This window comes from Clavelina lepadiformis, chromosome 3 (genome assembly GCF_947623445.1).
Source record: "Clavelina lepadiformis chromosome 3, kaClaLepa1.1, whole genome shotgun sequence".
Taxonomy (NCBI): Eukaryota; Metazoa; Chordata; class Ascidiacea; order Aplousobranchia; family Clavelinidae; genus Clavelina; species Clavelina lepadiformis.
The window spans coordinates 23876500-23898904 of record NC_135242.1 but is presented as its reverse complement, the minus strand read 5'-3'; the positions used below and the strand labels follow the sequence as shown (position 1 = coordinate 23898904).

The 22405-nt window shown below is 36.9% G+C and overlaps 4 protein-coding genes across 4 annotated transcripts; all 4 read right to left on the bottom strand.

The window, feature by feature from the left end:
* Position 1: 1 nt before the first annotated feature.
* LOC143449879 (nose resistant to fluoxetine protein 6-like) lies at positions 2-10437 on the bottom strand. The gene is made up of 14 exons (XM_076950208.1): positions 10122-10437; positions 9868-10013; positions 7719-7897; positions 7470-7603; positions 7225-7392; positions 6492-6681; positions 6016-6190; positions 5708-5787; positions 5274-5396; positions 5076-5106; positions 2228-2383; positions 1684-1873; positions 1245-1403; positions 2-995 (listed from the first exon to the last, which is right to left on the bottom strand). The coding sequence occupies exons 1-14, from the start codon at positions 10396-10398 to the stop codon at positions 826-828; spliced, it is 2178 nt and encodes a 725-aa protein (XP_076806323.1). The 5' UTR covers positions 10399-10437; the 3' UTR covers positions 2-825.
* LOC143450620 (uncharacterized) lies at positions 1736-5072 on the bottom strand. The gene is made up of 2 exons (XM_076951238.1): positions 2783-5072; positions 1736-1873 (listed from the first exon to the last, which is right to left on the bottom strand). Exon 1 carries the CDS (start codon positions 4409-4411, stop codon positions 3230-3232), a length of 1182 nt encoding a protein of 393 aa, XP_076807353.1. The 5' UTR covers positions 4412-5072; the 3' UTR covers positions 1736-1873; positions 2783-3229.
* Positions 10438-10491: 54 nt separating the features above from the next.
* Positions 10492-16412, bottom strand: LOC143450617 (nose resistant to fluoxetine protein 6-like). Its single transcript, XM_076951234.1, has 13 exons — positions 16097-16412; positions 15840-15985; positions 15504-15682; positions 15254-15396; positions 15009-15176; positions 14276-14465; positions 13800-13974; positions 13492-13571; positions 13058-13180; positions 12704-12890; positions 12160-12349; positions 11708-11866; positions 10492-11458 (listed from the first exon to the last, which is right to left on the bottom strand). Exons 1-13 carry the CDS (start codon positions 16371-16373, stop codon positions 11289-11291), a joined length of 2187 nt encoding a protein of 728 aa, XP_076807349.1. The 5' UTR covers positions 16374-16412; the 3' UTR covers positions 10492-11288.
* A 5-nt stretch (positions 16413-16417) lies between these two features.
* LOC143450618 (nose resistant to fluoxetine protein 6-like) lies at positions 16418-22383 on the bottom strand. Its single transcript, XM_076951236.1, has 13 exons — positions 21887-22383; positions 21638-21783; positions 21314-21492; positions 21073-21206; positions 20828-20995; positions 20095-20284; positions 19619-19793; positions 19332-19411; positions 18898-19020; positions 18531-18717; positions 18050-18239; positions 17640-17798; positions 16418-17389 (listed from the first exon to the last, which is right to left on the bottom strand). Exons 1-13 carry the CDS (start codon positions 22161-22163, stop codon positions 17220-17222), a joined length of 2178 nt encoding a protein of 725 aa, XP_076807351.1. The 5' UTR covers positions 22164-22383; the 3' UTR covers positions 16418-17219.
* Positions 22384-22405: the final 22 nt, after the last annotated feature.

Below are 22405 nucleotides of genomic sequence, written 5' to 3'. Positions count from 1 at the left end.
AATTATAAGCAATGAATTTAGCAAAATTACGTTGATGTCATTTAACCGGTAATGCTGACATGTTGTACAACAAGTTCTGTACAGATGGATCAACCATGCTGATCAAAATTCTTTAAAGCATGTCATGTCATATCACTTGTCAACAAAAAAGATGACATCACAAATAAACTCATAAGACAAACAATCAACCACAATTCCACCAGAAACAATCATAAGTGCGTCAAACTAAATAGCCTAAAACACTCGCCCATTTCAACTGGCAACAAAAAATTACTGTAAATACAATTAGAAAGCACGCTAGTAAGAAATTAAATTGGAAAAAATTCAAACAGTGTTAAAACGTCGAATATGAAGTGAAATGCAGCTTGAAGCATTGCATAATTTAAAGCAACAAAATATTTCAATTGTATATAAAAATATTGCGAAAAGCATCCTAAAACAAACATAATGTAAAATAGGCAGAGAAATGTAATACAAAAGATACTTGGCTGCAGTTACTAAAAACTCTTGAAGAAGATAAGTGTTTGGAACTACAGTAAAGCATAAATATGAAGCACTTTCACTAAAACTTATGTAAAAGCATCACAATCAATCAAAGCTTAGTAAGTTATTAAGATCAGGACAAGGAAGATTGAATCCATTGAAACTTCAAAACAAGTCATTTTATTACTAGAAAGCAATGAAGAGACTTAATTAAAGTTTCAAACCAGCAGGATAACCCTGGGACGGATAGTACAGGCTTCTCATTGCTACAACTGAAACTATCATGGGTTAACAAAAAACAGTTGTTCAAGAATGTTCAAAAAACCCTTGTTCAAAAATTCTTCAAGAATCGTTGTCATTTTCTTCTTTGCCGATCGTGTAAACTTCATCCGGCAACTGGATCCGGACATGACGTTGTCCACTCTTTTGCAACATCTTCATCAACTCTCCCGTGGGAAATTCTATTGCCATGGCAACAGCGTACGCCAACAGGTGGGTAAAGACAAGACAGGCTGAAAGAAAATAAAATAAAAATACCACACTGTCATTATTAGGAAAAAAATAAAGAAGTATTTCATGAGCAAGTGTTGATAAAATAACAAGCAATTGATATTTGATTCGATTTACAAGCTAAAATGCCCACGATCTTAACAAACGCAAACTGCATTTACAAACAATTACACTGTCACTTATGAAGCAGCAAACTTTTAATAAACTTAAATTTATTGTCAGATACAGATCACAAGAAATCAATAAAGTACCTAAGAAAATCATGATCATGAATTGTATGCTGAAGTGGAAGTGGGTTTCTGCCGTCGCCAAGAACCACCAGATCACCAGCGGATGCAGAAGATAGCAACAATAAGTCAACCTGCTCAGAGGAATAAATCCTTTCCAACTTAGAAAAGTATTGACGGGACCTGGATAAGTAGAAGTATCAGGATCAGAAACTAATCACTAATCAGGTTATTATCGTTTAATGGTTGGGACATCAGGGCAAATCATAGTTCCCACTAATTCAGAGGTTGGAGTATTCACTGCATTGTTTAAATTAAAAATAAATGAAGACACTTTAAGAAATGCAACACAACTAACAAAGCAAGAAACAAATAAAAAAATCGACTGTTCACAATCTGCATTTAATAGAAGAAGCATTGATCTTAAACAGACAGGTCAACACCAAATATCCAGCCAACAAACCTCCATAACCGCTGACACAAGCGATGGTGACCCAAGCCATTCCCACGCACCACACAGGTCTCGACACAGCGTTGTAAAAAGCAGCCAAGTCAGTATTCAAGGCACCACCAGTGGATAGAGTAGGGTAGAGGCCATAGACAACGCCACAACATGCACCTGTGGCTGTCAACCAACCAAAGAACACCACCCACTGTAAAAAAGATTTCAGTTTACAAATTCAAAGTGTAAATTGAGTGCTGTAGAGTGAAAAATTGATTAATTATTAAAAGTTCAACCCACTGTGTAATGAAAAGAGCACTATCATTGATCTTTGAAAGTTCACTTAACCTGGTATAAGAGCTACTACAAAAATCATTAAGCTGCATTATGTCAATCTTGCCTTAGCAAATAGTTTTCAAGTTTATTCATCTTCAAACTTGTATAAAAAAGGTCTTGAACAATGCCAGACAGTGTAAAAGTTTAAAACATATTCTACGTATGCAGTTGAGTGTTTGTTGAGAGCAAAATACAGCCAGGAACATTGCTAAACTTACAATTACAGTACCTTTCGCATGCGAATTTTGTTGTTATTTGAATATAGAATATATCCAGTGATCATGCCAACAATATATGCCCCAATCCTACACCATGGCTTCTGGTACAAATCAGCCATATATGGGCTGTATTGGGGAGTTGATTCCGCTTGCAGGGAGCCAGGTGGGTTTGCGGAGGTCGCAGCTTATCTTATACTATTCGGACTTAGGTTAACTGCCGAATTAATGATCTGACTCCGTGGTTGCGTGCGGTTAGAAATCTCTAACCTTAACGTGTTACTACTGTTACTAACCGAAAGCTATTACGATTAACAGATACAGTTTATCAGAAACAATCCTTTATTGTAGGAACTGTACAGGTTCCGATTAACGTAATACGTTCGTACGATTCGATATCTCTCTGTCTGCGCGGTTACTCGCATTTTAGCACGAGTTTATAAAGCGGAGCGATGTGAGCGGAAGTATTCAACAAAATATACACAAATAGGTCAGAAATCGCAAACGATAAACTAAGCGTTGGGCAATGGGGATTATACACAGTTTAAACTCGGATGCTATGAAATCACCTGGTAACGTACTAAACGGCGCTTTCACATAAAGTTGTTTAGAGAAGGTTTCCAAATATTAAGCGACAATTGCAGTTTCATCAACAAACAACATTTCAATAAACAACTGGCGAATACTTTCCCACGAATGATATATTGGTATCGGATGTGGCTCCCAAGCCACTACATTCCTCCCCCGCTACGGAAGGCAAAAAAAAATTGACAATTAAAATGTAATATTCTGATTACGACAATGAGCATGCAATACGACTGAAAATCGGTAACGATACGAGCACAAGACAAAACGACGCAGCAAAGAGAAGGTTATTAGTTATTAGTATTATTACGCATGTACTAAACGAGAGATATACTAAAAATGTCGGCCGACAACTACAAAGGGAAATGGTAAAAGGTTACATGCATACGACATTAGCGGCACCGAAAACGCGTTTATACAATTAAAGAACCTCAAAGTTTGTGTGTGTCCGCGAACTCATCACGAGACGACGAAGCGGGCGACGCGTCATCAGAAGATCCAGAAGAAGACGGTTGGTCACGAGAACGTCGAAGCAAGGGCGACGGATGAGTTTGTTGTGGAGGTGCATCTCGATGGCTGCGTCCAGCGCGAATACGGGATACAAGGGATCTGGCATACCGCAAATGCTGCGGAGATGATCGGATAAACCCGATAGTATGGCAGAAGGCCCACATCATGGCAAGTAGCTGCAGGATGAAGATAAGGGCTGAGAGAAATGGATTCGTAATCTGTGACAATGCAAGCAGCAACGTTTGTTTCGCGGCGTGCGCGAACGTGTCTGCGACGTAGGATCCGTTGATCATAGTTTCATCAGTAGTAGTAAGACTTGTTATGACATGTCGCATTTTCTCCTTAAGCAGGTTGGCTTCAGACATAGAGCTGAGCAGCGATTGAAAGTCAGTGAACGAGTCGGAGTCAGGCAGCTCGTTGAGAATCTTCTCGTAGTCGGGAGCGTTGTAGTTGAGATGTCTAGTCGACAAAGGTAAGTTGAGTTGGTGCACCTGCACATGTTCGTGCGATAAGGTGTAGTTGTGATAAAGGACAGTGTCCCCATGAACTCGGAAGACAAAACTTCTAGCTGGTCGATACGATTCCAGCAGATGAACTCCCGGTAAGACAATGTTGTCTGAGATGAGTTGGCCGTATTGGCTGTGGCCGTTTTGATCGCGATAAAGGATGAGAGGGCGTTGACTGAACGCGTTCCTGTACGCAAGTGACGGTAAGACGGTACCGTTGATAGAGTGACATGTTGCTCTGGACATAAAATCTCCAAGGTTGGAACCCAAGGCTTGTTGTCCAAGAGTAGAAGACAGTATCTCAGTAGGGAAAATCTTCCCAACTGCTTTGTAGAGTGTGCCAATCAGCTTCGTGAGTTGACAATGTAGGAACTTGTTGTCTTCGTTGAAAGTAGTGAGAACTTCGGAAATGACAGCAAAACATGTAAGCATCAAACAAATGAACATGTTGTGTTTGTAATCAGAGAAACGTTTCGGTGGAAGGATTTTCCAACCAGTCCAAGAAGTCCTGAATGTGGCAGAAGAGGTTGTACGGTCGTCATCATCGTCGTCTTCGTCATCTCCGTCAGAAACTGAACTACTTTGAGCTGGAGCCATTGCTGTCGTTGTTGTTAATCAGCTTGTTTACAAGAATAAAGTTAACAGTGTCAGCTTCATTGAAACACGCCGGGTCAACGTCGGTGGTCATCAAAATGCGGTGACACTGCTTGTCTTAACTTATGCTATTCGGTCTTAATTTACCTGCCGAATTAATGATCTGACTCCGTGGTTGCGTGCGGTTAGAAATCTCTAACCTTAACGTGTTACTACTGTTACTAACCGAAAGCTATTACGATTAACAGATACAGTTTATCAGAAACAATCCTTTATTGTAGGAACTGTACAGGTTCCGATTAACGTAATACGTTCGTACGATTCGATATCTCTCTGTCTGCGCGGTTACTCGCATTTTAGCACGAGTTTATAAAGCGGAGCGATGTGAGCGGAAGTATTCAACAAAATATACACAAATAGGTCAGAAATCGCAAACGATAAACTAAGCGTTGGGCAATGGGGATTATACACAGTTTAAACTCGGATGCTATGAAATCACCTGGTAACGTACTAAACGGCGCTTTCACATAAAGTTGTTTAGAGAAGGTTTCCAAATATTAAGCGACAATTGCAGTTTCATCAACAAACAACATTTCAATAAACAACTGGCGAATACTTTCCCACGAATGATATATTGGTATCGGATGTGGCTCCCAAGCCACTACAGGTTTGTGCTTTGTGAAAACATCGATGCTATGCTGAAATGAATTCAAAATTAAGAATTAAGCTGCTGTTGTTTGCTTGATTTCACAACCTCATTGTACTGAAGTAGTAAAATATAGGAAATTTGAAAAATAACGCAAAATATGCCGTTCATAATTAAATAAAACTGAACATAAAGCTTATGAGTGTAAACCATAATTACTGAGCTAACTGCCCGTATGCAACCGCCGGTGGTTGTTGGTTGGTGTGCTTTGAGAATGACCCAGTCACAGACATGCTGGCTATCAGGACAAAATTAAGAATTCCCAAACCCACTGCTTTCGACCTATAAGTTGACAAATTTAGGAGCATTTTTCACTGAAGTCACTTAAGAAACACCTTATTAAAGTTTATATTCTACATTTTAAAAATCTGTGATAAGATACCAAAACAGTAACATATGATAGTTATCTATTTGGGGGAAATATAACTTCTGGCAGATGGTCTTTACTAGATGCAAAATCTACATTGCTCAGCAAACTATTGTACATAATAATATAGCAGACTAATTTGTTTAAACTTCTTATACAAGCTTTACTGAAATAACTTAATCTGTAAAACTGCCACTGCCAAAATATCTCAAACAAACAAGCTCACCTGTACAAGACAAAAAGGAAAAGTGGAACAAAAAGATAGAACTGAGTGTCATTGGCAAGATACCATCCCCAAGCAAAGCACTAAGAAATAAACATTTTTCATCGCTGACAAACTTACGTCTCATCCATTATTGTGACAAGCCACATGCCTTGGCTATTAGCATTAATTTGCTGTTACCATACGTTTGTAGAAACCACACTACCAGTAACTTAAGGTTACGATAAAAAAACAGAACATGATTTTTAGACATCTTATACGAAATTAACTTATATGAACACAAAATAAGTGTTCAATGATGCATGACGAACTTCATCAGCTGAATTTTCAGGGTAAAGATTGTTTATGTAGAGGAGGTTGGTCCACCAATATTTATCGCACGGTGTCCGTAATCCTCTCCATAAAGTCTCCCAGTATGGTCCATCTCCCATCTTCCTATACAGCGTGACCATCATGAACATGACGAATGCATATGGAGGTGTTAACCTGTAAAAGAACATTGAACAAAGTGCATTGAGTTTAGTTTAAAAATATAGATTTTATAAAGTATACAAACAACCACTTTCCAAAGATCTTAAGCTAAAAAAGCTTAGAATTGTTATTACAACCAGCAGCATTTAACTGCTTGGAAACATTTTGAAGTTTTGTAAAAGGCAGGTCAGTGGTGTGGATACAATTAAGCCACATTACTTTCACCAATCTCAGTACAACTCCTAAAGTAACAAGATTGATCGGTGTTCAGCCACAATGCAACAGCGTCGCGATTGTAATTGACTGGGCTTCATACCTGATATAGCGATACAGGTACATCAACGGCACATTAATCCTTCCTCCATTCTTCTTAAGTGTTCTCATACCAAGGTAGGCAGCCAGCAAGCCACTCAGGTAAAAGAACGTGTCAACTGAGTAATAGGCATTTCCAATAGCCTGGAACGACCAACTGTCTAGGTAGTAGTTCGCTACAAATGTGGGGTTATCTGAAAGACACATTTTGCGTTTCAGGTTGGTCAACATGAAATATACTTGATGCTTACACAAGCCTACAGCCTTGAAGCTCTGGTATTTCTTTGAATTTGGCAACGCAAAGCTCACAGTTTTTCATATAACATTTCTGATACACAAAGTTGTTAAATGAAATACGTTAAATTGACCCCGTTTCAATAAAAGAAACCCTTATACAATGATTGGTAGAGGTCATCACTAGGACATCGGACTGTAATGCGACGATTTATAAGAAAAGAATATCATAAAAATCTCAAGGTAATTGCAATGAAGCTAAAATGTGATTAGTTCACAAAACGTCATTGCTTTGCGAACTCTCGCTGGACTTGTTGTGCTTTCAGAATTGTATTGAAATTTTTGTTGTGGCATTCTCTAGCTTACAAGTAGTTTAACTTGTACATAATTTAACTCGTCTCAAAGATTGACCTGGCAAAAGCAGTGGAGACTATTACACACGACATCATCACCGAAGAAAAGACAAAAAACACTATAAAAAATATAAAATTACATTAACTCACCACTGTAAGCAAATGAAACTAACAGACAGTGTCCTAGAATGACCCAGGACATGCTGAGGAACCTCATCCCATGCAGGCAGGTTATATCGGTCTGTCGCTGAGTCGTGTCGAGGAGTTTCTTGGTGTTCTTCATGATGGAAAACAATGTTAAAACTCGATGAACCTTTTCTATAGAAATAAGCAACATGCAATTCAACTGAAATTTTCAACATAAAGTAACACTCAAACATAAATTTTGTCTTAACCTTGTTCAGGTTTTGGTTGATGCTGTGAATGCAGGAGATGAAACTGATCAGAACTTTCTGCTGCTTCCCCACTCCAGATATAATCCAGCAATGTTGATGCAGCAACCAGTGTTAATATAAGACAGCATACAACCCTGCAATGTATCAAACATGTTGTATATTAATTAATGAGTATGCAACACTTTACATCAACTACAATCTGCATCAAAATTAGTTTTTAGAAACTCAACAGCTCACAGATAAACTCACAAAGCTGCAATGTCTTTAGCTTCCCACTCTGGGACATGGTCAGGACAAGCTGCAAAGACGGAAAAAGAAACATTCTTAAAAGTGTTGTTCAGCATCAAAGTCACATCTTCGGTTGAACAAGTATCAGGAAAGCAGCCTCCCATCGAGATACCTTGATACCCCAAATAATCAAGTGGATCCTGAAATCACATAAGAGTGAAAACTTTTTACTGGATAAGCATTTTTGTATTCAGCATTAAGAGTTAAGACTTTAGCTTATTGAAAAGCAATCTAGCCAGATGGCACAGTGAATTGTTACGGTATATAACAGAACAAAGACTAGATCACTACGTAACACAATTTTTGTTTGGCTACTTTTTTTAATGCCCCTTTATGTATTTTTGGGTGCTGAGTTCAAAAATCCAGTTAGTTTTTTCGTACCATCTTTACTTTTTGAGATATTCAAATTTTGATATAGCTGTAAGTACAGCAAATCGTGTTCTACTCTTGCAGTAGATTTTAGCTCCGCATCAAGGTTCTGTTTGGTTTATTAAACGCAAAAACCAGTTTAAAAACGTTAATAAGGAAGGCTTGAAGATAAATGTAACATAGTTTTGTCAAACAGTAAGAGTCGTTCAAAAATGTACTTTTGAGCGAGTTTTTCTTTTATAACTACTCCTGTCTTGCCTTACTAAAGACCAAATGTAGTTTCCCATCATTACACTATCCCAGCGGCCTTTATATCGTTTTTCCATTGGCTCAATATCCTGATGAAGTCTCTCACCGTGCTCCTCACTGAAGTCACCAAGATTTTCTTGAAAAAAATCCAGATGCGAACATAAAAAATGAAGTTTGACAGACATGCAACAACCCATGTTTTGGTAACTTTTGATCAGTTTCTCCACCAACTCTTTGTAATTTCTGTCCCTTTTATTTCCCAAAAATCCATCAACCACACCTCGAAATGCTTGCCACGCTTCTTTTTCTGTTTCATTCATTTTTTCTTCCAAGCTTTTACACTTTAACATTGTGTTTATCTGAGGACCAACAAATATTCCTCCTTTTATTTTGGCAAGTGATAGTCTGGGAAACATTGAACGGATTTCTTGAAAACTTGTCCTTGAAAACCCAAAGCTTTGACAAACTGTTTTACCAGACCTAATTTGATATGAAGTGGAGGCAGTAAAACTATTTCCGGGCTTACAAGAGGTTCCCTAATAACGTTGTACATTCCTGGGTTTAGTTTTTCCCGTGTCGGCCATTAATTTTCTCATAGTGCTCACCGTCAGCTCTACTATTCCACAAGCACAGAAAGCAAGAGTATTTTGAGTAACCACCCTGCAGACCAAGCAAAATTCCCAACATTTTAAAGTCACCACAAACATACCACTTAAACTGAGTGTAATTGATTTTAATGAGCAGTTGCTTGACGTTTTCATAATCTTCTTTCATCTGTAAGGAATAAGCAAGTGGAATTGATGGGTATATGTTGCCATTGTGAAGTAACAATGCTTTAAGACTTTTGGTAGAACTGTCAATGAAACGCCGCCACTGAGTAGAATCATGATCTATTCCAATAGCATCAAACAGGCCTTCTACATCATTGCAATACCAAAGGTCTTCAAAAACTTCAAAGTAGACAGAAAACTCCAAGTGCCTAATCCTGTGGGGTAGGCAGTACTCTTACTTAAATTTTTGCACTGTCTACTAGACATTTTGATTTCTACTATTTAAAAGATGAACTGAATCTAAGATTTACACAAGACTTAACTCTACAAAATGTAATCATATGGCATACATCTCTCTGTAAACACTAAACATGACTATCTAATGAGACTATACTGAATTTAACAGGCTGAGATAAAATGAAAACTGAGATAAAAATAAAAGCACATTCCTCTGCATTTCAAACTCCCACTCCCATTCACTTTCTCAAGTAAATAGGACGCCCATTTACAACATGATAGTGTTGACAGACACAGATCATAACTGCATAAAATACCTACAGTTAATGGAAAATCACAAAAAACGGAATTTTTTATATCTTGAAAACGATCGATGATAGAAAAAAACTGATAGCATTTTTGAAATCAGTGCTTGAAAATCATACAGATACACTTAATAAATGTAGCCAAACAAAAATTTTGTTACGTAGTGTAATGGATCTTACTATGGTTGGTGGAATGGCAAAAACAATTTCACAATATTGTCCCTTAAAAGAAGCTTCCTGAACATTTTTGCATTCATATTGCCGCCCAGACCACACAACATTTCCTTGAAGGATCCCAGCCTCAGGTTTTCCCCAAGAATCAAGCACTGGATTGTAATTTGTTGGAAAGTTAAAAGTTTGTTAATAAAAAAAACTAGGCAACTGTTATTCATCATAAAATACATAACTTTATTGAACAGAAAATGGTGACTTACCTTCCAAAGTGTAATGTTTAAATAATTGAAGATCTTTTACAAACTGTCCTATTGATTTGCTGCAGTTACTTCCAACAACATCCAGATTATCGGTGCTTAATACTTTCAAGGCAATGTCAGTGGCAAGTTTTGCTTCATGTTGGCCATTATGAGCAACGATGATTTTTCCAACTGCATTTCTCACAACATCAGATGGATGAACTGGGGTCAAAGGTTGTGACAATGCAAATGCCAAACAACCAGCAAGTAATAAACTTACAAGCAAGATGTTAGACATCTTGTGACAAAACAATCCTTTCACCTATGCTGTCATTATCTTGCTGAAATACAAATAGACGATTAAAAGCAATGACTTTTGCACAATTACGTTGATGTCATTTAACTGGTAATGCAGACATGTTGTACAACAAGTTCTGTACAGATGGATCAACCATGCTGATCAAAATTCTTTAAAGCATGTCATGTCATATCACTTGTCAACAAAAAAGATGACATCACAAATAAACTCATAAGACAAACAATCAACCACAATTCCACCAGAAACAATCATAAGTGCGTCAAATTAAATAGCCTAAAACAATCGTCCATTTTCAACTGGCAACAAAAAATTACTGTAAATAGAATTAGAAAGCACGCTAGTAAGAAATTACATTGGAAAAAATTCAAACAGTGTTAAAACGTCGAATATGAAGTGAAATGCAGCTTGAAGCATTGCATAATTTAAAGCAACAAAATATTTCAATTGTATATAAAAATATTGCGAAAAGCGTCCTAAAACAAACATAATGTAAAATAGGCAGAGAAATGTAATACAAAAGATACTTGGCTGCAGTTACTAAAAACTCTTGAAGAAGATAAGTCTTTTGAACTACAGTAAAGCATAAATATGAAGCAATTTCACTAAAACTTAGGTAAAAGCATCACAATCAATAAAAGCTTAGCAAGTTATTAAGATAAGGCCAAAAAAGAGTCAATCCATTTAAACTTCTAAACCAAGTCATTTTTATTACTAGTAAGCAGGGAATTAGTGAAGAGACTTAATTGAAGTTTCAAACCAGCAGGAAAACCCAGGGACAGATATTACAAGCTTCTTATTGCTACAACTGAAACTATCATGGTTTAGCAAAAAATAGTTTCTCACAATCGTCTCTCTTGTTCAAAAATCCTTCAAGAATCGTTGTCATCTTCTTCTTTGCCCATCGTGTAAACTTCATCCGGCAACTGGATCCGGACATGACGTTGTCCTCTCTCTTGCAACATCTTCATCAACTCTACCGTGGGAAATTCTATCGCCATGGCAACAGCGTAGGCCAACAAGTGGGTAAAGACAAGACAGGCTGAGAAAAAATGAAATAAAAATACCACACTGTCAATATTAGGAAAAAAATAAAGAAGTGTTTCATGAGCAGGCGTTGATAAAATAAAAAGCAATTGATATCTGATGTGATTTACAAGTCAAAATGCCCACGATCTTCACAAACGCAAACTGCATTTACAAACAATTACACTGTCACATATGAAGCAGCAAATGTTTAATGAACTTAAATTTATTGTAAGATACAGATGACAAGAAATCAATAAAGTACCTAAGAAAATCATGATCATGAAATGTATGCTGAAGTGGAAGTGGGTTTCCGCCGTCGCCATGAACCACCAAATCACCAGCGGATGCAGAAGATAACAACAATAAGTCAACCTGCTCAGAGGAATAAATCCTTTCCAACTTAGAAAAGTATTGACAGGACCTGGTTAAGTAGAAGTATCAGGATCAGAAACTAATCAAGTTATCATCATTTAATGGTTGGGAAATCTGGGCAAATCAAAGTTCCCATTAATTCAGAGGTTGGATGCATTCACTGCATTGTTTAAATAAAATATAAATGAAGACACTTTTAAAAAATACAACACAACTAACAATGCAAGAAACACATAAACGAACTAATAATAACTAATAAATCGACTGTTCACAATCTGCATTTAATGAATTACGCATTGATCTTAAACAGTCAGGTCAACACCAAATATCGAACCAACAAACCTCCATAACCACTGACACAAGCGATGGTAACCCAAGCCATTCCCACGCACCACACAGGTCTTGACACAGCGTTGTAAAAAGCAGCCAAGTCAGTATTCAAGGCACCGCCAGTGGATAGAGTAGGATAGAGGCCATAGATAACGCCACAGCATGCACCAGCGGCTGTCAACCAACCAAAGAACACCACCCACTGTAAAAAAGATTTCAGTTTACAAATTCAAAGTGTAAATTGAGTGCTGTAGAGTGAAAAATTGATTAATTATTAAAAGTTCAACCCACTGTGGAATGAAAAGAGCACTATCATTGATCTTTGAAAGTTCACTTAACCTGGTATAAGAGCTACTACAAAAATCATTAAGCTGCATTATGTCAATCTTGCTTTAGCAAATAGTTTTCAAGTTTATTCATCTTCAAACTTGTATAAAAAAGGTCTTGAACAATGCCAGACAGTGTAAAAGTTTAAAACATATTCTACGTATGCAGTTGAGTGTTTGTTAAGAGCAAAATACAGCCAGGAACATTGCTAAACTTACAATTACAGTACCTTTGGCATGCGAATTTTGTTGTTATTTGAATATAGAATATATCCAGTGATCATGCCAACAATATATGCACCAATCCTACACCATGGCTTCTGGTACAAATCAACCATATATGGGCTGTATTGGGGAGTTGATTCCGCTTGCAGGGAGCCAGGTGGGTTTGTGCTTTGTGAAAACATCGATGCTATGCTGAAATGAATTCAAAATTAAGAATTAAGCTGCTGTTGTTTGCTTGATTTCACAACCTCATTGTACTGAAGTAGTAAAATATAGGAAATTTGAAAAATAACGCAAAATATGCCGTTCATAATTAAATAAAACTGAACATGAAGCTTATGAGTGTAAACCATAATTACTGAGCTAACTGCTCGTATGCAACCGCCGGTGGTTGTTGGTTGGTGTGCTTTGAGAATGACCCAGTCACAGACATGCTGGCTATCAGGACAAAATTAAGAATTCCCAAACCCACTGCTTTCGACCTATAAGTTGACAAATTTAGGAGCATTTTTCACTGAAGTCACTTAAGAAACACCTTATTAAAGTTTATATTCTACATTTTAAAAATCTGTGATAAGATACCAAAACAGTAACATATGATAGTTATCTATTTGGGGGAAATATAACTTCTGGCAGATGGTCTTTACTAGATGCAAAATCTACATTGCTCAGCAAACTATTGTACATAATAATATAGCAGACTAATTTGTTTAAACTTCTTATACAAGCTTTACTGAAATAACTTAATCTGTAAAACTGCCACTGCCAAAATATCTCAAACAAACAAGCTCACCTGTACAAGACAAAAAGGAAAAGTGGAACAAAAAGATAGAACTGAGTGTCATTGGCAAGATACCATCCCCAAGCAAAGCACTAAGAAATAAACATTTTTCATCGCTGACAAACTTACGTCTCATCCATTATTGTGACAAGCCACATGCCTTGGCTATTAGCATTAATTTGCTGTTACCATACGTTTGTAGAAACCACACTACCAGTAACTTAAGGTTACGATAAAAAAACAGAACATGATTTTTAGACATCTTATACGAAATTAACTTATATGAACACAAAATAAGTGTTCAATGATGCATGACGAACTTCATCAGCTGAATTTTCAGGGTAAAGATTGTTTATGTAGAGGAGGTTGGTCCACCAATATTTATCGCACGGTGTCCGTAATCCTCTCCATAAAGTCTCCCAGTATGGTCCATCTCCCATCTTCCTATACAGCGTGACCATCATGAACATGACGAATGCATATGGAGGTGTTAACCTGTAAAAGAACATTGAACAAAGTGCATTGAGTTTTGTTTAAAAATATAGATTTTATAAAGTATACAAACAACCACTTTCCAAAGATCTTAAGCTAAAAAAGCTTAGAATTGTTATTACAACCAGCAGCATTTAACTGCTTGGAAACATTTTGAAGTTTTGTAAAAGGCAGGTCAGTGGTGTGGATACATTTAAGCCACATTACTTTCACCAATCTCAGTACAACTCCTAAAGTAACAAGATTGATCGGTGTTCAGTGACAATGCAACAGCGTCGCGATTGTACTTGACTGGGCTTCATACCTGATATAGCGATACAGGTACATCAACGGCACATTAATCCTTCCTCCATTCTTCTTAAGTGTTCTCATACCAAGGTAGGCAGCCAGCAAGCCACTCAGGTAAAAGAACGTGTCAACTGAGTAATAGGCATTTCCAATAGCCTGGAACGACCAGCTGTTGAGGTAGTAGTTCGCTACAAATGTGGGGTTATCTGAAAGACACATTTTGCGTTTCAGGTTGGTCAACATGAAATATACTTGATGCTTACACAAGCCTACAGCCTTGAAGCTCTGGTATTTCTTTGAATTTGGCAACGCAAAGCTCACAGTTTTTCATATAACATTTCTGATACACAAAGTTGTTAAATGAAATACGTTAAATTGACCCCGTTTCAATAAAAGAAACACTTATACAATGATTGGTAGAGGTCATCACTAGGACATCGGACTGTAATGCGACGATTTATAAGAAAAGAATATCATAAAAATCTCAAGGTAATTGCAATGAAGCTAAAATGTGATTAGTTCACAAAACGTCATTGCTTTGCGAACTCTCGCTGGACTTGTTGTGCTTTCAGAATTGTATTGAAATTTTTGTTGTGGCATTCTCTAGCTTACAAGTAGTTTAACTTGTACATAATTTAACTCGTCTCAAAGATTGACCTGGCAAAAGCAGTGGAGACTATTACACACGACATCATCACCGAAGAAAAGACAAAAAACACTTTAAAAAATATAAAATTACATTAACTCACCACTGTAAGCAAATGAAACTAACAGACAGTGTCCTAGAATGACCCAGGACATGCTGAGGAACCTCATCCCATGCAGGCAGGTTATATCGGTCTGTCGCTGAGTCGTGTCGAGGAGTTTCTTGGTGTTCTTCATGATGGAAAACAATGTTAAAACTCGATGAACCTTTTCTATAGAAATAAGCAACATGCAATTCAACTGAAATTTTCAACATAAGGTAACACTCAAACATAACTTTTGTCTTAACCTGGTTCAGGTTTTGGTTGATGCTGTGAATGGAGAAGATGAAACTGATCAGAACTTTCTGCCAACTCTTCTGTCTCCTTGCTCCAGATATAATCCAGCAATGTTGATGCAGCAACCAGTGTTAATATAAGACAGCATACAACCCTGCAATGTATCAAACATGCTGTATATTAATTAATGAGTATGCAACACTTTACATCAACTACAATCTGCATCAAAATTAGTTTTTAAAAACTCAATCACAGACTCACAAAGCTGCAATGTCTTTAGCTTCCCACTCTGGGACATGGTCAGGACAAGCTACAAAGACGGGAAAAGAAAGATTCTGGAAAGTGTTGTTCAGCATCAAGGTCACATCTTTGGTTGAACAAGTATCAGGAAAGCAGCCTCCCATCGAGATACCTTGATACCCCAAATAATCAAGTGGATCCTGAAATCAGGTAATAGTGAAAACTTTTTACTGGATAAGTATTTTTGTATTCAGCATTAAGAGTTAAGACTTTAGCTTATTGAAAAGCAATCTAGCCAGATGGTACAGTGAATTGTTACGGTATACAACAGAACATAGACTAGATGATGGATCTTACTATGGGTGGTGGAATGGCAAAAATAATTTCACAAAATTGCCCCTTAAATGAAGCTTCCTGAACATTTTTGCATTCATATTGCCGCCCAGACCACACAGCATTTCCTTGAAGGATCCCAGCTTCAGGTTTTCCCCAAGAATCAAGCACTGCATTATAATTTGTTGGAAAGTTAAAAGCCTGTTATTAAAACAAAACTAGGCAAGTGTTATTCATCATAAAAAAAATAGAATTTTATTGAACAGAAAATGTTAAGTTACCTTCCAAAGTGTAATGTTTAAATAATTGAAGATCTTTTACAAACTGTCCTATTGATTTGCTGCAGTTACTTCCAACAACATCCAGATTATCGGCGCTTAATACTTTCAAGGCAACGTCAGTGGCAAGTTTTGTTTCATGTTGGCCACCATGAGCAACGATAATTTTTCCAACTGCTTTTCTCACAACATCAGATGGATGAACTGGGGTCAAAGGTTGTGACAATGCAAACGTAAAACAACCAGCAAGTAATAAACTTACAAGCAAGATGTTAGACATCTTGTGACAAAACAATCCTTTCACCTATGCTGTCATTATCTTGCTGAAATACAAATAGAAAATTATAGGCAATGACTTTAGCACAATTACGTTGATGTCATTTAACTGGTAATGCTGACATGTTGTACAACAAGATCTGTACAGATGGATAAACCATGGTGATCAAAACTCTTTAAAACATGTCATGTTATATCTGATATATCACATGTCAGCAAAAAAGATGACAGGACAAATAAACTCATAAAACAAATGTTCAATCACAAATCCACCAGAAACAATCATAAGTGCGTCAAATTAAATAGCCTAAAACACTCGTCCATTTCAACTGGCAACAAAAAATTACTGTAAATACAATTAGAAAGCACGCTAGTAAGAAATTAAATTGGAAAAAATTCAAACAGTGTTAAAACGTCGAATATAAAGTGACATGCAGCTTGAAGCATTGTATAATTATGTACAAACATAATCTAAAATGGGCAGAGAAATGTAATACAAAATATACTTGGCTGCAGTTACTAAAAACTCTTGAAGAAGATAAGTCTTTTGAACTACAGTGAAGCATAAACATGAAGCATTTTCACTCAAACTTATTTAAAAGCATCACAATCAATAAAAGCTTAGCAAGTTGTTAAGATAAGGCCAAGGAAGAGTGAATCCATTGAAACTTCAAAACCAAGTCAATTTTATTACTAGTAAGCAGGGAATTAGTGAAGAGACTTAATTGAAGTTTCAAACCAGCAAGAAAACCCTGGGACAGATTTTACAAGCTTCTCATTGCTACAACTGAAATCTTCATGGTTTAGCAAAATATATTTTTCACAATCAACTCCATTGTTCAAAAATCCTTCAAGAATCGTTGTCATTTTCTTCTTTGCCCATCGTGTAAACTTCATCCGGCAACTGGATCCGGACATGACGTTGTCCACTCTCTTGCAACATCTTCATCAACTCTCCCGTGGGAAATTCTATTGCCATGGCAACAGCGTAGGCCAACAGGTGAGTAAAGACAAGACAAGCTGAGAAAAAATGAAATAAAAATACCACACTGTCATTATTGGGACAAAAATTAAAAAAGAATTTCAAAAGCAAGTGTTGATAGAATAACAAGCAAATGATATCTGATGTGATTTACAAGCCAAAATGCCCACGATCTTGACAAACGCAAACTGCATTTACAAACAATTACACTGTCACTTATGAAGCAGCAAATTTTTAATGAACTTAAACTTATTGTCAGATGCAGATCACAAGAAATCAATAAAGTACCTAAGAAAATCATGATCATGAAATGTATGCTGAAGTGGAAGTGGGTTTCTGCCGTCGCCAAGAACCACCAGATCACCAGCGGATGCAGAAGATAGCAACAATAAGTCAACCTGCTCAGAGGAATAAATCCTTTCCAACTTAGAAAAGCGTTGACGGGACCTAGGTAAGTAGAAGTATCAGGATCAGAAACAGCTCAGGTTATTACTGGTTGGAAAATCTGAGCAAATCATAGTTTAGAGGTTGGGGTATTCACTGCATTGTAAAAAATACTTGAAGACACTTTTAAAAAATACAATACAACAAACAACGCAAAAGCCAAATAAAAAAATTGACCGTTTAAGATCTGCATTTAATAGAAGAAGCATTCATCTTAAACAGACAGGTCAACACCAAATATCCAGCCAACAAACCTCCATAACCGCTGACACAAGCGATTGTGACCCAAGCCATTCCCACGCACCACACAGGTCTCGACACAGCGTTGTAAAAAGCAGCCAAGTCAGTATTCAAGGCACCACCAGTGGATAGAGTAGGGTAGAGGCCATAGACAACACCACAACATGCACCTGCGGCTGTCAACCAACCTAATAACACCGCCCACTGTAAAAAAAAGGTTCCAGTTTACAAGCTCAAAGCGTAATTTTGCTGTGGAATGGAACTTGATTATTAAAAGTTCAACACAACCCGGCATATAAGCTGCTACAAAAATCATTAAGCTGCATCCTGTCAAGCACTGTCTTAGAAAATAGCTTTCAAGTTTATTTGGGTTCAAACTTGTATGAAAAGAGTTTTGAACAATGCAAAATAGAATTTAAAATATATTTTACGTATTGAGTCTTTATTGACAGCAAAATACAGCCAGGAACATTGCTAAACTTACAATTACAGTACCTTTGGCATGCGAATTTTGTTGTTATTTGAATATAGAATATATCCAGTGATCATGCCAACAATATATGCACCAATCCTACACCATGGCTTCTGGTACAAATCAGCCATATATGGGCTGTATTGGGGAGTTGATTCCGCTTGCAGGGAGCCAGGTGGGTTTGTGCTTTGTGAAAACATCGATGCTATGCTGAAATGAATTTAAAATTAAGAATTAAGCTACTGTTGTTCGCTTATTTTCGACTCAATTTCACCACCTCATTGTATTCAAGTAGTAAAATATAGGAAATTTGCAAAATGTCGCAAAATATGCCGTTTATATAATTAAACAAAACTGAACATGAAGCTTATGAGTGTAAACCATAATTACTGAGCTAACTGCCCGTATGCAACCGCCGGTGGTTGCTGGTTGGTGTGCTTCGAGAACGACCCCGTCACAGACATGCTGGCTATCAGGACAAAATTAAGAATTCCCAAACCCAATGCTTTCCACCTATTAGTTGACAAATTTAGGAGCATATTTCACTGAAGTGACTTAAGAAACATCTTAGTAAAGTTTATATTCTACATTTAATAATCTGTGATAAGATACCAAACAAGTAACATATGATAGTTATCTATTTGGGGGAAATATAACTTCTGGCAGATGATCTTTACTAGATGCAAAATGTACATTTCTCAGCAAACTATCGTACATAATATTATAGCAGACTAATTTGCTTTGAACTTCCCATACAAGCTTTACTGTAATAACTTAATCTGAAAAACTGCCACTGCCAAAATATTCCAAACAAACGAGCTCACCTGTACAAGACAAAAAGGAAAAGTGGAACAAAAAGATAGAACTGAGTGTCATTGGCAAGATACCATCCCCAAGCAAAGCACTAAGAAATAAACATTTTTCAATAAACATAAACTAACGCCTCACGCCTTGGCTATTAGCATTAATTTGCTGTTACCATACATTTGTAGAAACCACACTACCACTACCTTAAGGTTACGATAAAAAATACAGAAGATGAATTTTAGACATCTTATACGAAATTAACTTATATGAACACAAAATAAGTGTTCAATGATGCATGACGAACTTCATCAGCTGAATCTTCAGGGTAAAGGTTGTTTATGTAGAGGAGGTTGGTCCACCAATATTTATCGCACGGTGTCCGTAATCCTCTCCATAAAGTGTCCCAGTATGGTCCATCTCCCATCTTCCTATACAGCGTGACCATCATGAACATGACGAATGCATATGGAGGTGTTAACCTGTAAAAGAACATTGAACAAAGTGCGTTGAGTTTTGCTTAAAAATATAGATTTTATAAATTATAAAAACAACCACTTTCCAAAGATCTTAAGCTAAAAAAGCTTACAATTGTTATTACAACCAGCAGCATTTAACTGCTTGGAAACATTTTGAAGTTTTGTAAAAGGCAGGTCAGTGATGTGGATAAATTTAAGCCAAATTGCTTTCAACACTCCGACTGTAACTCCTAAATTAGCAAGGTTGATCAGTGTTCAGCCACAATGCAACATCGTCGCGATTGTAATTGACCAGGCTGCATACCTGATATAGCGATACAGGTACATCAACGGCACATTAATCCTTCCCCCATTCCTCTTAAGTGTTCTCATACCCAGGTAGGCAACCAGCAAGCCACTTAGGTAAAAGAACGTGTCAACTGAGTAATAGGCATTTCCAATAGCCTGGAACGACCAGCTGTTGAGGTAGTAGTTTGCTACAAATGTGGGGTTATCTGGAAACATATTTTGCGTTTCAGGTTGGTAAACATGAAATATACTTGATGCTTACACAAGCCTACAGCCTTGAAGCTCTGGTATTTGTTTGAATTTGGCAACGCAAAGCTTACAGTTTTTGATATAACATTTCCGAAACACAAAGCTGTTAAATGAAATACGTTAAATTGACACCGTTTCAATAAAAGAAACATGCAATGATTGGTAGAGGTTGTCACTAGGACATTAGAAGGCAATGCTACGATTAATATGAAAAGAATATGATGAAAATCTCAAGGAAATTACAATGAAGCTAAAATGTGATTAGTTCACAAAACGTCATTGCTTTGCGAGCTCACGCTGGACTTGTTGTGCTTTCAGAATTATATTGAAAATTTTCCGTGGCATTCTCTAGCTTACAAGTTGTTTAACTTGTACATAATTTAACTCGTTTCAAAGATTGATCTTGCAAAAGCAGTGCAAACTATTACACACAACATCATCACCGAAGAAATTATAAAAACAAGTCACACAATTTAAAATAAAAAATTACAATAACTCACCACAATAAGTCATAGGAAATAACTGGCAGTGTCCTAGAATGACCCAGGACATGCTGAGGAACCTCATCCCGTGCAGGCAGGTTATATCGGTCGGTCGCTGAGTCGTGTCGAGGAGTTTTTTGGTGTTTTTTATGAGTGAGAACGACGTTAAAACTCGATGAACCTTTTCTACAGAAATAAGCAACATGCAATTCAACTGAAATTTTCAACTTTAGGTGACACTCAAACATAAATTTTGTCTTAACCTGGTTCAGGTTTTGGTTGATGCTGTGAATGGAGGAGATGAAACTGATCAGAACTTTCTGCTGCTTCCCCACTCCAGATATAATCCAGCAATGTTGATGCAGCAACCAGTGTTAATATAAGACAGCATACAACCCTGTAATGTATCGTACATGTTGTATATTAATTAGTGAGTATGCAACACTTTACATCAACTACAATCTGCATCAAAATTAGTTTTTAAAAACTCAACCACAAACTCACAGAGCTGCAATGTCTTTAGCTTCCCACTCTGGGACATGGTCAGGACAAGCTCCAAAGATGGGAAAAGAAAGATTCTTGAAAGTGTTGTTCAGCATCAAGGTCACATCTTTGGTTGAACAAGTGTCAGGAAAGCAACCTCCCATCGAGATACCTTGATACCCCAAATAATCAAGTGGATCCTGAAGTCATAAAAATACTGTTTAAATGGATAAGTTTTATATTTAAGAACGCTTTGTTGTTTGGGAAAAAACATAACACTAAGATCAGATTGAAAAGAACATGTAAATGTAGATATAGATCTAACCAATAAATCTTTTAACTTACTATGTTTGGTGGAATGGCAAAAACTATTCCACAAAACTGTCCCTTAAATGAAGCTTCCTGAACATTTTTGCATTCATATTGCCGTCCAGACCACACAACATTTCCTTGAAGGATCCCAGCCTCAGGTTTTCCCCAAGAATCAAGCACTGTATTATAATTTGTTGGAAAGTTAAAAGTCTGTTAATAAAAAAAAAACTAGGCAAGATCGCAAAAAGACATAATTTTATTGAACAGAAAAAGGTAATTTACCTTCCAAAGTGTAATGTTTAAATAATTGAAGATCTTTTACAAACTGTCGTATTGATTTGCTGCAGTTACTTCCAACAACATTCAGATTATCTGCGCTTAATACTTTCAAGGCAACGTCAGTGGCAAGTTTTGTTTCATGTTGGCCATTATGAGCAACGATGATTTTTCCAACTGCATTTCTCACAACATCAGATGGATGAACTGGGGTCAAAGGTTGTGACAATGCAAATGCAGAATAACCAGCAAGCAACAAACTGACAAGCAAGATGTCAGACATCTTGTGACAAAATAATGCTTTTACCTATGCTTTCATAATTTTCCTGAAATGTAAATAATTAGCTATGAACAGCCACTTTGATGCAATCACGTTGATTTCATTTAACTGGTTGTGCTGACATGCGAGTACACCAAGTACTGTAAAATCAACCAAAAGTATAAAAATTTAAACGAGTAAAATCTCTATGAAGTATCAGACTTATCTAAAGCGTTAAGCTACCAACAAAAGGTTGCACAATGCAC